At 29.5% G+C, this 15,853-nt stretch overlaps 8 protein-coding genes across 8 annotated transcripts; 4 read left to right on the forward strand and 4 right to left on the reverse strand.

Annotated features, from left to right (window-relative positions):
• Positions 1-20: 20 nt before the first annotated feature.
• Positions 21-1,073, forward strand: EAF5 (Eaf5p; the record flags this gene model as incomplete). The annotated part of the gene is made up of 1 exon (XM_003669642.1): positions 21-1,073. The coding sequence occupies one exon, from the start codon at positions 21-23 to the stop codon at positions 1,071-1,073; it is 1,053 nt and encodes a 350-aa protein (XP_003669690.1).
• Positions 1,074-1,583: 510 nt separating this feature from the next.
• GTT3 (Gtt3p) lies at positions 1,584-2,867 on the forward strand (the record flags this gene model as incomplete). The annotated part of the gene is made up of 1 exon (XM_003669643.1): positions 1,584-2,867. One exon carries the CDS (start codon positions 1,584-1,586, stop codon positions 2,865-2,867), a length of 1,284 nt encoding a protein of 427 aa, XP_003669691.1.
• Positions 2,868-3,039: 172 nt separating this feature from the next.
• Positions 3,040-3,918, reverse strand: NIT3 (putative hydrolase; the record flags this gene model as incomplete). Its single annotated transcript, XM_003669644.1, has 1 exon — positions 3,040-3,918. One exon carries the CDS (start codon positions 3,916-3,918, stop codon positions 3,040-3,042), a length of 879 nt encoding a protein of 292 aa, XP_003669692.1.
• Positions 3,919-4,662: 744 nt separating this feature from the next.
• Positions 4,663-5,847, forward strand: NDAI0D01360 (uncharacterized protein; the record flags this gene model as incomplete). Its single annotated transcript, XM_003669645.1, has 1 exon — positions 4,663-5,847. One exon carries the CDS (start codon positions 4,663-4,665, stop codon positions 5,845-5,847), a length of 1,185 nt encoding a protein of 394 aa, XP_003669693.1.
• Positions 5,848-6,272: 425 nt separating this feature from the next.
• Positions 6,273-7,469, reverse strand: GSF2 (Gsf2p; the record flags this gene model as incomplete). Its single annotated transcript, XM_003669646.1, has 1 exon — positions 6,273-7,469. One exon carries the CDS (start codon positions 7,467-7,469, stop codon positions 6,273-6,275), a length of 1,197 nt encoding a protein of 398 aa, XP_003669694.1.
• A 994-nt stretch (positions 7,470-8,463) lies between these two features.
• RSE1 (U2 snRNP complex subunit RSE1) lies at positions 8,464-12,717 on the forward strand (the record flags this gene model as incomplete). The annotated part of the gene is made up of 1 exon (XM_003669647.1): positions 8,464-12,717. One exon carries the CDS (start codon positions 8,464-8,466, stop codon positions 12,715-12,717), a length of 4,254 nt encoding a protein of 1,417 aa, XP_003669695.1.
• Positions 12,718-12,828: 111 nt separating this feature from the next.
• On the reverse strand, positions 12,829-13,731 carry AIM32 (Aim32p; the record flags this gene model as incomplete). The annotated part of the gene is made up of 1 exon (XM_003669648.1): positions 12,829-13,731. The coding sequence occupies one exon, from the start codon at positions 13,729-13,731 to the stop codon at positions 12,829-12,831; it is 903 nt and encodes a 300-aa protein (XP_003669696.1).
• Positions 13,732-14,207: 476 nt separating this feature from the next.
• Positions 14,208-15,542, reverse strand: GAL80 (transcription regulator GAL80; the record flags this gene model as incomplete). Its single annotated transcript, XM_003669649.1, has 1 exon — positions 14,208-15,542. The coding sequence occupies one exon, from the start codon at positions 15,540-15,542 to the stop codon at positions 14,208-14,210; it is 1,335 nt and encodes a 444-aa protein (XP_003669697.1).
• Between the last annotated feature and the right edge of the window lie 311 nt (positions 15,543-15,853).

Here is a 15,853-nt window from a genome sequence, read left to right on the forward strand (position 1 = left end):
TCACAATACATTAAAAAATAATGGACCCTATAATAAACGATTTATTAGTGTTACAACTGATATACTCATTACTTTTTAACAAATATAAAGATGAAATATTGCCCCATTCCAATAAACAAAATAGAGATAAATTCGATCCAGATAATGACAATTTTATCATATCTAGTATCAAACTATCTCTAATTAAAATAACAGACGAGTTTCAAAATAATCTACTGATTAATGAAATGGTTCAATATCATAATACCAATAATGAGAATGATCCTAAGAAAACTATTAAAAAATTAACAATTAATGATATATTAAATATAGTAGAAAATTTATTCCCAATAAATCAATTCAATATAACTTTAATGAATGGACAATTGAATTTCCAAAATTTAAAACTAAATCAACTGAGATCATTAATAATAGAAAAATATTTACTGTTCAGAACAAATTCAATTCAACACATTAAAAGATTAGATGATGAAATATCAAATAGGTTAGGTTTCGCACCATCATCAGCACCATCATCTGTATCTAAATCCCCATCGCCGCAACCTTTAACTCAAAAAAATATAGTATCTACATCCAATAATAACATAAGCGTATTATCTACTTCCACATCACCTATACTGACTCCTGCTGTGCCCCTTTCATCTTCTTCATTATCATCATCTACCACCACTACACACCCTACTATTACTACCACTACTATTAATAATAATAATAAGAAGAACGTAACTAATACTATATCACCTGCCATTGATCCCAAGAGAGAAAAATTATTAAATTTATACAGAGATACTGTATTAAACAGGTTACAAAGTAAAAATAAACTATTAGATGAATTATATATTAACTTGATGCGAGAGAAAAATTATACCAAAATTATAAATAAAATCATTGAAATTGAAATGATTAAAAATGAAACTCCCAAAAGTGTTCATTTCTTACAATTAATCTTACAAAGAAGTATATCTGATGGGATTATGAGTAGTTCCACTGGAACGAAAACATGGGAGATTGCAAGACAAGTTCAATTCGATTTCGATGATACTGTACAATTCATGCGAAGAGCTCTTGAATAAAGACGGGATGGATCATTGCCCAATCCTAAATTTAAAATACCCAAATACTGAAAACAAAAATTCCGAACATTCCACACACAAACCAACATACAATTCTGTCACTCTGTAATATTAATACCCACCTACTATATATACATATATATAGCAGTAATAAATCAATCTTCATAATTGACAACTCCATATATGTACGTATGTAGTTAGGAGAGGTAATGTGTACGCTACTTAATGTTACGTGGATACGCGAATTGTCAAACGGGAGAAAAAAAAAGGTTACCAGGAGTCCGAATACGCTACATGTATATTACATAAACAAACAAACAAACAAACAAACAAACAAACAAACAAACAAACAAACAAACAAACAAATAAGGAAACCAACCAACAAGAAGCATTGTACCTACAGGAAAGTATTGGTTTTACCAGGTTACTACATTTACCCACTTTACACTAGTAACTGCTTTATCTCTTCCGTTTTAGCTTACATATCAAGCACTCGTTTCTAGCCCCCAAATGTCTACTTCTTTCTCAAGTTTCACTTCTTCTTCACCGATGAAAAGTCCATCGTCACCATTTAATCGTTGGAAGAAAGCTGATTTATTAGATTTAATTAATAAATTGAAAATATCAGATATCCCAACTTCAACAAGAAAATATGACTTAATTGAAATCATTCAAGATTATTTAATTGAATTAGGTAAACCATTAGATTATGATCATGAATTCCCTGAATTGAAAGGGTTTTATAAATCAACCGTATGGTTATCCTCTCCAACATTAAAAAATGATATTATTGTTCCAAAACGTGTAGAAGATGCTATAGTACTTAACGAAGAAGAAAAGGAAAACCAACAGGAAGTTGCCTCCGGTTCCCAATACGATTCTAAAATAGAAGATCATAACATTGATATAGCTTCTAAAATATCCTCTCAACTTGCTCCTGCTTCCAACTCTGAATTTACTTCATCTGCCTCTGTCTCTGGTACTAGCTCAGCTTCTGACAGTGAACTTGACGAAATAACATCAGAGAATGAAACCAATGAAGGAGAAGAAGAAGAAGCAGAAGAAGAAGAAGCAGAAGAAGAAGAAGTGGGAAAGGAGGAAATTGAAATTGAAACTGACACTGACACTGAAAATGAAAATGAAAGTAAAAACTTTAATAACTTGAACTTTAAGACAATCGATCAAGAAAGTAGTTTTGCTAAAAGATTTAAATTCAATTTCCATGAATGTATAAATGATATCGTCGATAAAACTTCAAGATTGAATAGATATACTCAAGATTCATTATCAACTGTAGCGTCTGTCGATTTCATTTTCCATTCCATCGAATTCATTGTTCTGTTCAATTATATCTTTAAGGAAGAAAATAATGAGAACTGTGATAGTGTTTTCGATTTCATTGTTCCGATTTTAATTTGGTTAACTTTTAATATCCTAATGCCAATTTTCGTTTCTTATTATGTTAATTTTGTTCGTTATGAATATTACTTAGAGATTGATCCAATGGTTTTCCATCTAGCAAAAGGATTAATTGCAATTGCATTATTTACTACTTTCAAAAATGGGAATAATAATAAGTATGAAACCATTAAGAATGATGTAGAAAAAATTGATCTTGATGACCTTAAGCACGCCTTGGGTTCAAATAAATCATATTCATCAATAAATAATGCCTTAACACAATATTGTCAAGTACTATCTGCTAATTTAATTACAATAAATCAAGCATTGGGTATTATCCCATTAGTTTTCGCCATTACAGGTTCTTTATTGACTTTATATGTTTTGATTTAAAGTAGACAATGAACGATCCCATTTTTCTCTCTCCTTTCTCAAAAAAACATTCTTTTCTCTCCTCCTCCTCTTCTTATATATATTATTCTATATATCTATATCATGTATAACTGATTGTATTATTTTCTTCACTAATGACAAAACTTTCCTTTACGAAATCTTTTCAATATTCTTATTCAATATTTGCACTAACGTCATCATAAATATCGAATCTTCTTTGAGTAGTAATTGGGATAGCTTTCCTAAAATTTTCAATTTCCATTGGATCCAAAGTGGCAAAAACGATTTCTTCACCTTCTCCAGCTTCCGCAATAATTTCACCCTTTGGATTAACTACTAAAGAATGACCATAAGCATGATAATCACTCTCCAAATTTCTAGCGGGAGAGCATAATATGGTATAAATTTGATTATCAATTGATCTTGATTTTGCTAAAAGATGCCAATGCATTGGACCCGTTACGGTATTGAAAGCACCTGGATAAATCATTACGAATGCATTCTTTCTTGCACTAATCATTGCTAATTCCGGGAATCTTAAATCGTAACAAATCCCAATTCCAATATTACCATAAGTAGTCTTTAATGTTGTTGCTTTGGAACCTGGAGATAATGTGGTACTTTCTTTAAATGTGATCCCATTAGGGATATCAATGTCGAATAAATGAGCTTTTCTATGTTTACCAATCAATTGACCCATTTCATTGAAGATGATCGATGTATTGTATAGTTTTGATGTAGTGGGGTCTAATTCTGGGATAGAACCACCAACTAAGATGATTTTATATTTTAATGAAATCTTGGATAAGATGGATAAAGTTGGTGTTGTTAAATCAGTTGATGATATTGGTTCAGCATAATCTTTAAATTTATAGATAGAGTATGGTGAATTAAACATTCTGGGAGGACAATTAATTTTTGTATCTGGTTGTTGAATCATTGCCTTATCAATAAATTTTTCGACATTTTGTAAGTTAATTAATTTATTAACATTTGATGATTTAAATTGGATCAATGCAACCTTGATTTTTTGTGATAGTATCGACGACATATCAGTTTTCTGGATATCGTTATCCCTTTATGCCGATAATAGAGGAGCTATCATTTATCTCTGAAGTGTGGTAAATTTTGTATGAAATTTGAAATATGATTAAAAGAGACGTCGTTACGTACTGTCAAAAATTATAGTCATCGTTTGGTGTTTAGTCATCTCCAGAACGAGAAGGAAAGAGAGGAACACCCTGTTATCGATAGTACTTAACTAGCTCAACTTGACTACTTAATCTAGATGATCAAGAGGCTCTATAGTATGTATATACATGTACTGATGTAAACAGTTCCTTCACGTAAAAAGTCAAAAAAAAAGCCTTTTAGATCTACAACTACTCCACTTCAGAAATACCATGATGACCTAGCATTTCATGGAATAATGATTCGCTTTAAGATCTGGGAATCTCAGATCAGGATATAGCACTAATAGTTAATAGTCAACTTCATAAACTGCGGTGTATGTGTGCTGTGTTCTGTACACATTTATCCTATTTCATATCTCACACGTTCTTTGGTATCTTGGATGTAACGGAGTAAGAATAGGAGAAACAAGAGGGGACGTTGAATGAATGAATGAATGAATGAATGGATAGATGGATGTCAGGATGGATGTCATATGTTCGTGGATGGTCAGCATATATAGTAACAGAATACAGACAAGTATAATCAAACACACACAAAAATAGTATGGTCAAAAATACTAAGGCTATAGTTTAGGAAGAACAATCAATAAGGGGATTAAACGATGGAAATAAATAAGTGTTCTTCTTTCAATGGAACGATTGATGATGACTATGAGACCATCGAGAAGGGCAGATATTGGCTATATGTTTCATTAGGTTGTCCCTTTGCTCATCGGGCATTAATTGCTAGGTCCCTACTAGGGTTGAACGATTTAATTGGAATTAGTGTTGTACATTGGCATTTAGAACCATCCAAGAGTTGGGAATTATTCGTACCACCAAATAATGACACGGTTAGTGATGAAGATACTAGGAGATCATTAACAGATTCTGAAATCAATATTGAAAGTAAGAATGAACAAGGGCAAGAACAAGCAAAGTGGAAGATCGATGATAGATTTTTCCAAGTGGATGGTGGTATAATCACAACAAGATGCAATGAATCAGCTTCTTCATTTGCTGATATTAAAGTTGATGATAAACGTGAATGGTTTGATTTCACGTATGATCCTATTGAAAATGTTCATTATTTAAGAGAATTGTATGATAAATCTGAGAAATATTATGATTGTAAATATACTGGTAGAATCACTGTTCCTGTTTTATGGGATTCTCAAAGGAAAACTATTATTAATAATGAATCATCTGAAATTATTCGAATTTTCAATTCAATAAATCAGAAAAGACCAGAGAATAATCGTATTGGTTATGATTTATATCCAAATAAGTTACATGATGAAATCGATGATTTGAATTCTTGGATTTATGAAAATGTCAATACGGGAGTTTATAAAGCAGGATTTACTGATGATCCCCAGGTATATGAAAGGATAGTTTTAAACTTATTTAAATATCTAGATAAAATTGAAGCTATTCTTTCCAAAAATTATAGTAAATTGGAAGAGAGATATTCGAGAGATAAGGATTCTAATGATGAAATTATGAAAAGATATTATATGGTTGGAGAAGAAATAACGGAAGTTGATATTAGATTATATCCTACAATAATTCGATTTGACACAGTGTATTATCAACATTTCAAATGTAATTTGAAAATGATTCGTTCTAATGAATATAAATATCTTAATCTTTGGTTAAAGAATCTTTATTGGAATTCTGAATTTGAAGCATTTAGAATGACAACAAATTTTGATCATTTAAAATTAGGTTATACAAGATCACAGCCAAAGATAAATCCTCTTGGTATAACACCATTAGGACCCAAGCCAGATATTGAACCATTATAATTATGAAAAATAACTTTTTTATTTTATTTTATTTTATTTTATTAAGATTGATTTAGTTTATTTATATATAAAAATAGTATACAAGGGCAATACAATATAACATAATGTTTAAAGAAAATAATAAGAAAGATAGATTTTTTTTTTATCACGTAAAGGTAAAAAACGTGAAGAAAGTGAGGATTGAGTGAGAGAGATAAAAAAACAGAGAAACAGGAAAAAAAAGGTAATATATATACATCGTTCATCACATTGTCATTATCATAATAATATTAACATTTTAATATTATTATTATTAGGAGGTTGTAGTAAGCTGTAGCTGTAGCTGTAGTAGTAGAGTCATAGTTGTATAAAATATATCAAAAAAGTAGGATTGAAAAAAAAAACAAGAGAAAAAAAAAAGATAGAAGGGAAGGAGAAAAACGGACCTATTTAGTCTTCTTCTTTTCTTCCTTCTTTTGTTCCTTTTCTTCTTCTAATAATTTTTGATCATTCAAATATACTTGTTTCCTTTTTGCTACCATTTTTTTAATTTTTTCATTTGGTTCATAAAGACCGAATCTTCTAAATCTTCTAATTTCCTCATTCATTTTACCCACGTCACCTTCACAGAGATCCAAATTTTCTTTTAAATTATTTTCCAATTCAATGAAATATTCTTCACTTAAGATAAATTTCCCAGTTTCCTCCATAGTTTTGAAAGTATCTGCGGTGAATCTTTCATTTAATGGAGTTTGGAAACCTTCACCATTATTTAATGGGATACCAGGTTTTGCAGCTGTTTTAATCATACCTGCTCTATAAGCTTGAACTGGGCCACCAAATTTATTGATGATATAACTATAGAAATTACTTTGATAAGAATCGTATCCACCTTTTTTGGAACCAATCCAACCGATGGAACGTAATAAATGTTTTAAATCATCATTTTTAATAAATTCTTGTGGAGATGCAGCTGTAGTTAATTTAATGATAGTAATTGGATTAAAAGTGATTGGATTAGCTATACCTAATTGTAAAAATAAAGTGATTAAACCAATTTTCAAAATATGGAAGATAAAGAAACACCATTGAGCCCAAAATGATGAATAATTTGGTTGAATTTCTTCACGTAATTTATTAGCTAAATCGATTGAATCGAATCCCTTTTCCAAGATTGGGATAAGGATTCTTGATAATAAATTTGTTACACAAATACCTGGAGTTGGAGAAATTACATCAGGTAAATCTGTATATAACCAAAATAACATTATCATGGAATATATGGTAATATATTTTTTGTTATATGACCATTTTGGTAATATCAATTGACCTGGCCATAATTGATCGAATAAAGGTTTCTCTTCATCAATTTTGGAAATGTATTGAGGTAAATCAGCATCATAATCGAAGATAAGACAACCACCTTCTGTTAAATAACCTGGATGAGTAGATTTATTAAAATAGTCTGGTTTATAATTATGGAAGATTGAAGGTCTCAATACCATTGTATTAGCTAAGGCTTTTTCATTATTTTTATCAGTGGAGAATATTTGAGATAATTTTGTATTTATCTTTTCATCTCTTGATATTTGGAATGCATAGTCCTTTTCAGTATCGTCATTTAATCTTAAGTAAACCTCCATTATATTTTATTGGTTGTGTAATTTGCAGGGGTAGGAAGTTGTCTTAAGAAGATATATATATATATATATCTGTATGTATATGTATAGAGTATATAAAGAGAATATATATAATAGGAAGAAGGGAATAAATATCTACCAGGGTGGCAAAAAATAACACACAAGTATGTGTGTATGTATTATTTATATAAACAAATAAAAAAAAAAAAAAAATTAATTGTTTAAACTTGGGAATTAAATCTGGAGTATATGGGAGGAAGGAAGTGCGTGTGTGTGTGTCAAAGAAGAACTGCGAGCTACGAACTACGAACTAAGTAAGAATAAAGAAGGAAACACAAACACAAACACAAACACAAACACAAACAGAGAGAGAACAAGAAAGAGAGAGAGGGAAAACTTGAAAACAACTAAAATGTGGAGAAAGAGGGCAAACAACCAAGCGTCACTTCTCTGGGCCGTCGGTGGGGAGGGGTGGAACGTTACTGCGGTGGGTGCACATACCGTATATATTACACGTTAAGTTCAGCTAAGATGCGGGTAGCCCTTGGGGTTACCCGCATCGAGGCTGTCACGGTGGCAAATTCTTAAAACCGTCTGCAGCTCCCGTGGAAAATGCATCTTCCATTAACGTCCGCGGGACCCAAAGAAGAAAAGAGAAGAGAAAAGAGAAAAAACAAGACAAGACAAGACAAGACAAGACAAGAGGGTAACCCCCACGAAGATTTGTCAGAGAAGTTAAATAAAGCAGTACGTAAGTTATTATAATAATAAGAATACAGTTTAATATTATATAATATCACATTCAATATGTGTGCTGCTTACACATCCACGTCCCATACATAGTATACGTCACTTACGTATACAACTCAGCTCAGCTGCAAACCAACCCTCGGTGGCAAATCTGATATATACTTCTGTCTCCACCCACATCTACAATCTACAATCTACAATCTACTTCTACAAACTACGCCTACAATCTACATTTGTCTGTACTATAATGAACACTGAAGCTCAACAACATGAACATGAACATGAACAAGAACTAACATTATACCATCTGACTCTACAATCAAAATCAAACTATACTCATTCCACTATAGGCCATTTCGTAAATATCCATTCAGAACATGCATACGATAGCAAATCATCAACAAAATTACCACTACAATTGTGTTTAGCCACTGAGAACCATTTAGAATTTTATGATGTATCCAATGGCCATCTAAACAAATTTTTTCAATCCATTGAATTCCAATTTAAAATAATTAATTGTAAATCTTTAACTCCAAAGGAATCGAATTGTTCATTTATCGTCATCACCACTGATAATGGAGATTTCTCAATCATCAAATTGTCATTACAAAATAATAATAATAATAACAACAATTATAACATAAAAACTATACTTAATTATCAATTCACAAGATCTGGTATAAGAAGATTATCACCCATTCAATTCTTAGAAATTAATGATGATTCTTTAACAATTATATTGTCTGCATTGGAAAAAAATAAATTGATCTTCAATTTAACTTATTCAAAAAATGACTCATCTTTACAAATAATGGATTCCTCTCCATTAGAAATCATTAAATCTAATTTCATTACAATGATTTTAATTAATTGTTATAATAAGAATAATAATATCTCGAACATAGTTTCATCTCATCATTATCATCATAAAGAAAACCCATTCTTTGCATCCATTGAAATAGATACCATTACAAATGATTTCTTCTTAATCTTTTATATGATTGATTTAAATTTAAATCTAATCATTAAGAAAAATCAATTGAAATTATCAGATAAGAATATTAATTTCTTGTGCTCTTTACCAAATGATCTTATAACAACAACAAACAAGAATAATAATACAAAAGTTGATACCCCATTGCCATCACCTTTAGTATTATTAGGTTTCAATGATTATATATTAATTAAAGATTTAAATAATCATTATAATATTAAATTGGATATACCAAATAATAACAACCTTTCATTGAAGAAAAATTATCCAACTACTATAATAAATGGTATCATTCAAAAATTAAATTCAAAAGATAATGATAATTCATATTTAATATTATTACAATCAAATAATGGTGACCTTTTCAAATTGAATTTTAATTCATTGAAAAATAATTTTAAATTATCATATTTCGATTCCATTCCAATGGCTCAATCTTTAAATATCTTTAAAAATGGTCTATTATTTGTTAATAATGAATTTAATAACAATTATTTATTACAATTTGAAAACATTAACACCACAGAATCAATCCATAACAGTGAAGAAGACAATTTTTATAAGTTGAATAATTTAATAATACCTTCTTCAAATAATAATAATAATAATATTCAAAAAAATTTAAACCCAATCATTTCATCATCATACTCACATTCTCAAAATAATACTAACATAGATTTATGGATAAATTCTATGAATTCAAAATTATTTAATTTAACTAATTCAATTAATTTCATTGATATAATTAATTCAAATTTACCCCCAAATGTGAAAAATTTATGGTCATTATCTTTACATCCAAAAACAGTCTCTCATTATCATGATATATTATTCTTAGCCTTTAATAATTCTATGATAATTCTAAAAATTAAACCCGATTCGATGGAAAATTTATCATTCAAACATACAAATCCATTCATAATGAAAAATGATTGCACTCTTTTAATTAAAAAATTAGGAAATTTAATCATTCAAGTTTGTAAAAATCAATTTAAACAAATTACATTCTCTATTGAGGAAAAAAATGATGATTATAATTTCGTTGAAAAATCTGTTTGGTATCCACCAGCTGGTATTCATATAATACATTCCATTGCAACAAATTCACAGTTAATATTAGCATTATCAAATAATGAAATCATTTATTTCCAATTGTATGATACTACTACTACTACTAATAATAATAATAATATTAACTATACAAATAACCAGGATTCATTAATTGAATATCAAAATAATCCGAATTTCTCAAATTTCATTAAATCCATTGATTTAATAAACTCATCATCATCTTCATCTTCTTCTTCTTCTTCTTCCTCCTCTTCCCATTATAGTGATTATTTGGCTATCGCTCTTGATAATTCAACAATTAATATATTATCATTAAAGAGAAATAATCAAGATGAATTCTTGGAAGTTGTTTCATTACAAAATACAATGGCTCCAATAAATGATTTAAAATTAATTTCAAATAATTATAATAATAGTAATAAGCAAATCAATTTACATGTTACATTAACAAATGGTGTTTATATGAATTCTAAAATTAACCCATTAAATGGTCAAATCTTTGATGTTAAATTGAAATATTTAGGTCCAAACCAGATTAATCTTTCCTCTTTATCATCATTGAATTTATTACAAAAATCTGACAATGAAGATGAAGATGAAGATGAGGAAGATAGCGACGAAGATAGTGATAACAATGGTAAGATAAATGAAACAATAATAAAAAAGCGATCTTCTCAAAAAACATATAATTGTGTCATTATTCATTCTTTAAAGAATTCATGGATATCATACGAATATGATTCATTATTATACATTAGACCAATTCAATTCGCTAATACAAACCAAAGTCTAATCAAAATTACCTCTTTTAAAACCGAATCAATCCCAATAAATGGTTGTTGTGCACTATCATCTTCAGGTAATTTAATAATTGGAACTATGAATGATTTCATTTTTAAAGATAACAATAACTGGTTTAATTTAAATGAATTCATAATGCCAAATGTGTTTGATCATAAACAAGAAGATGACGACAACGCTGAAAATGAAAATGACAGTAATAGCGATGAAGAAGATGAAGACGAAGATGAAGACGAAATTACTGGAATCACTAAAATAAATTATAGAAATAAAGCAATTTTATCATTGAATGAATCCCATGCACAAATCATCATAGAAAATTCAATTGCAAACTCATCAAATTGTCGTATATCAATTTTCAATACCACAACAAAATCATTCCTAAAAAATGCAAATGTTGTAGAAAATACGTACTACCATATATTATCAAACATTAAATGTCTTAGTGCTATCATTACTAAGTTTTCTTCAACAATAAATCATTTAATTCTTGCAACAAACGATATGAAACTATTAACTTTTAAATTAACGTTCCATGCAGGATCAGAATCTAAAGCAAAACGGAAATTATTCTCAAATTTTAAATTGGAATCATTACATGAAACATTAATAAGTGACCATATTTATACAATGGTTGAATTTAATCAAATGATCTTATTATCATCCTTAAATAATCTAATACTATTAAATTTGGGTAAAAAACAATTATTAAAAAAATCGATAACTATAATTTCCAAAAAATTATCTATTAAGAAGATTGTTAAAATAACTCAATGGAATAATGAAAGAATTGCCGTTGGCGAATTGAATGAATCAGTAACGTTCTTCCAGTTTGATTCATTAACAAACTCATTCATCCCATTAGCTGATGATATTACCAAAAGGCATGTCACTTCTTTACTTTTTTTAGATAAATCAACTGTCATTGGAGGTGATAAATTCGGTAATGTTTGGACATTAAGATTATCAAGGGAAAATGAAAGGAAAGTTTTAAATGCCCAATCCATTGCAAATGCTTCCGCATCATCATCATCGTCGTCGTCGTTATCATTCCAAGAACTTTTAAACAGAAATATAACTAAATCAACACAAATTAACAAAAGTAACATATATGACGTCCCATTCAAATTGAAACTATTGAATCATTTTTTCATTAATGATATAATATTGAATTTCCATTTAATTGAAAATATAAATTGGTCAGATAGACCAACTATTATCTATACTACTTTACAAGGTTCAATTGGATGTCTAATCCCATTATTATCTAAATCTCAAATCATCATATTGAAACAAATTGAAAAAAAATTATCTAATGTTGATACAATATTAAATGATCACAACGAAGATGACGAAATAACAAACGATAATGATGCAGAAAGGGAAATTAAGAAGAAAAATAAGGGTACTGATGATGAATTCATCATGTATTCAATTGTTGGTAGAGATCATTCGAAATATAGAGGTTATTATACTCCTGTTAGGAATGTCATTGATGGTGATTTATGTGAAACTTTTTCAACATATAAGTCTATTGAAAAGGATAAATTAACAAAATCAATTGGTAAGAAAAATTTAAATGCAAATGACATTATTAAATATATTAACGAAATTAGAACTAATTACTTATAGACAGTAAAAAAAGAAGCGGTATCGCAGTCATTCTTTCTATTCGTAAAGATAAATATTTACAAGTTGCGGATATCTTACAACTTCCTCCTGTAAGAATATTAATAATATATATTATTTTTGCATGGAAACTCCACCTCTATATAATTCCTTTATTATCTTTTTATTTTCGAGACTATCACATAAAGTTTTTAAATTGGGCGGCAACACCTTACCAAACCATAAACAATCCGCAAGTTCCTTATTCTTATCATCATTTTTGATTTGGTTATAATATATAACATTTCCTGCATATTTATGACCCCCAATATGGGAAATTATTGCAATATTTTTCTTATCCCCATAGTATTTCTCAAATAAGGGGACCAATTCATGTCCGATAATACCACAACGTTCATCACGTTGTTGATGACCACATATAAATATCCAATCCTTTAAACATTCTTCGTAATTCTTCCATAATACTGGCATATTATCATTTGGTTTGCATTTCAAAAATTGGATAAATTTATCTACTTCAACTTTATCTTTCTTAATCTTATAAATTTTATAATCAGGCAATACCAATACATGACAAATATTTTCATTCTTACTCAATTTCAATTCTCCCCACGTATGATTTTGTAAAGAAATAGCATTTATTAAAATATCATTCCCTTCATTCTCGAATCTAAACGAATCTTGTAATTGTTTAATGACATTAAATGGCCAACTTAATCCATCCATTTTCAAATTACTACACCATTGAAAACCAGAAACACCTATAGGAGAAATCAACAAAACATGACGATTATAAGCAGGGATTAAACCAAAACCCTTTGCATTAGCAGGAAGACAACTTTCTAATTTATTCTCCTTATCACATAGTTTACATTCATTAATATCTCGTTCATAGTCCTTAACTTCTTTTGTTTGAATTATTGTTGGAACACTTATTATCGAGTATTTCGTGTGGAGAGACTTTCTTATTCTCAAAACATTAACATTGCTACTATTCCTGAATATCGGCTTTAGCATTCTGTTCTCATGTTTACATATCCTGTTGCTATGATAGGCACCCTTAGAAAAAGGGAAGATCTCCTCAGTTTACAATATTATATATATATATATATATATATAATGACTAGACCAGTAGGTATTTAAGGTTTGAAACACTTTAGAAAGTTGACGCGTTTGTGATAATCTGGTTTGTCATTTTGGTGTTAAGATAGACTTGTGTAACTGGATTGCCAAATATATTACAATTCATTAAGCTCTATTATACATTCTTTTATTGTTATATATTCTTGTTTATATTAGAATTATATTAGTACAAGGAGGGTGTTTCCCGTTATATTTAGTCGTTTCATAAATTTGTCGTTTTTTTCATTGCTTCATTATGATGGTTACAGATTAAGGTCGGATATTGAAAAAGTAATTAAGAAATTTTTATTGTTTTTAATTTCTTAGTGGAAAAGTCATTAATGCATGTTTTGTGTAATAATAATATATTATTATGGATATCGACATATACTGGATACATCTAAAGTGGATCCTAATATATTACTTCTATAAACGTTATCTACTAGTCGGTGAAGAATCAGAGCGTCCATTAAAGTTGGGAATCCTTCAAATTCAAATCCTTGCATAATGAATTGAGTTGGTAAATGAGGTATTTGTTTTGTATTAAAATGGAAATCTGCAATCGATTGATAAAGTCGGAAAATATTACCATTTACTGCATTATAATTTCTTAAATGATAAACTTCCATTATTTCTTTACCTGCGTCGTACCCATTAGGTCCATTATTGTTATTATTAGTAGAGTCATTGCCATTACTGTTATTATTATTGGTTACAGGATAATCATTGGCCCTTATACCACTATAATATAATACAAGGTTGGACATTTCTGCAAATCCGGCATCACCTTCTAATTTCAAATCACCTTTCGTTCCATGAATATCAATAACTAAATTTTTAGTAAATTTCTTTGTCGGTTTCCCACCTTTAAAACTACATGAAACAGGTACATTCCCGTTTAATAAAGTTCCTTGGAATAAAAGATGATCTGGAACAGTCTTTGAAACTCTTTGACCCGTCCTATTCCCATGTTCATCTATAACATCTTGTTCTGGTATATTATTGAAAACCATTGAATTGATTCTTGAAAAATATGATCCTGTCATATATTGTAAAAGATCAATAGTATGACCGAACGCTGTTGTGACTAAATCAACACCTTTCCCCAGCTCATAAATATATGATGGAGATTTTTGTAATCTTTCATAACCATACCAACCACCATTGCCTGCAATCTCAATGGAATTAATATCACCAATATAACCTTCATGAATTAATTCTTTAGCGCGTAAAATATATGGTGATTTTCTACCTTGTAATGATATGATTGTTTGTAAGCCTCTTTCAGCAGCCATCTTATAAATTGTTTCAGCTTCTTGTACAGAACATGCTAATGCCCATTCCACAAATAAATATTTTAAATTTGGGTTCGTCTTCGAATACTCTAGTAATGGGATTAATGTTTCAAAGTTTTTAGAAACTTGTATACTTAAGACAATCATATCAACATTAGCTGAAGATGCAAATGATTCTAAAGTAGAATATGCAGTAGCGTTACTCAATTTCAAAGTTCGTATAGTGGATAATGCTGTACCGATATCAGGATTATAAAGAGCTGTTATTTGGAATTGTGATGATAATTGTAGAATTGCAGGATAGTGTGTCTTGATTGCCCAACCTTTGAACGAGGACAAGCCAATAAACCCGACTCTTATGGGACCTGTATTGGGGACTGTCGATACAGATGATCTCTTATTATAATCCATTTTGAATATATTAGCTAATATTTCTCTGAGTATCTTTATGAAGTGGATGATCCTTTACTACGTATTGTATTAGGGAGAAAATGAGTCTATCGGGTAAGGTTGAACGTTCGTAATGTCTGCATAAAAGGTGCACTTAGCGTAAACAAAGCCTTTGATTATGATGTGCTATGCTAGTTTTGACCTTTGCCCTTGGTATTAACCCTTGCTATCAAACTTTCTGATCTCGATCCAGTTGTTGTTGCACTACAATGAACAGTATAGTTTATGGAACGAATAGCCGGATATTATGAGACAAAAATGGATTAACGTTG

The sequence above is a fragment of the Naumovozyma dairenensis genome, chromosome 4 (assembly GCF_000227115.2).
Source record: "Naumovozyma dairenensis CBS 421 chromosome 4, complete genome".
Taxonomy (NCBI): Eukaryota; Fungi; Ascomycota; class Saccharomycetes; order Saccharomycetales; family Saccharomycetaceae; genus Naumovozyma; species Naumovozyma dairenensis.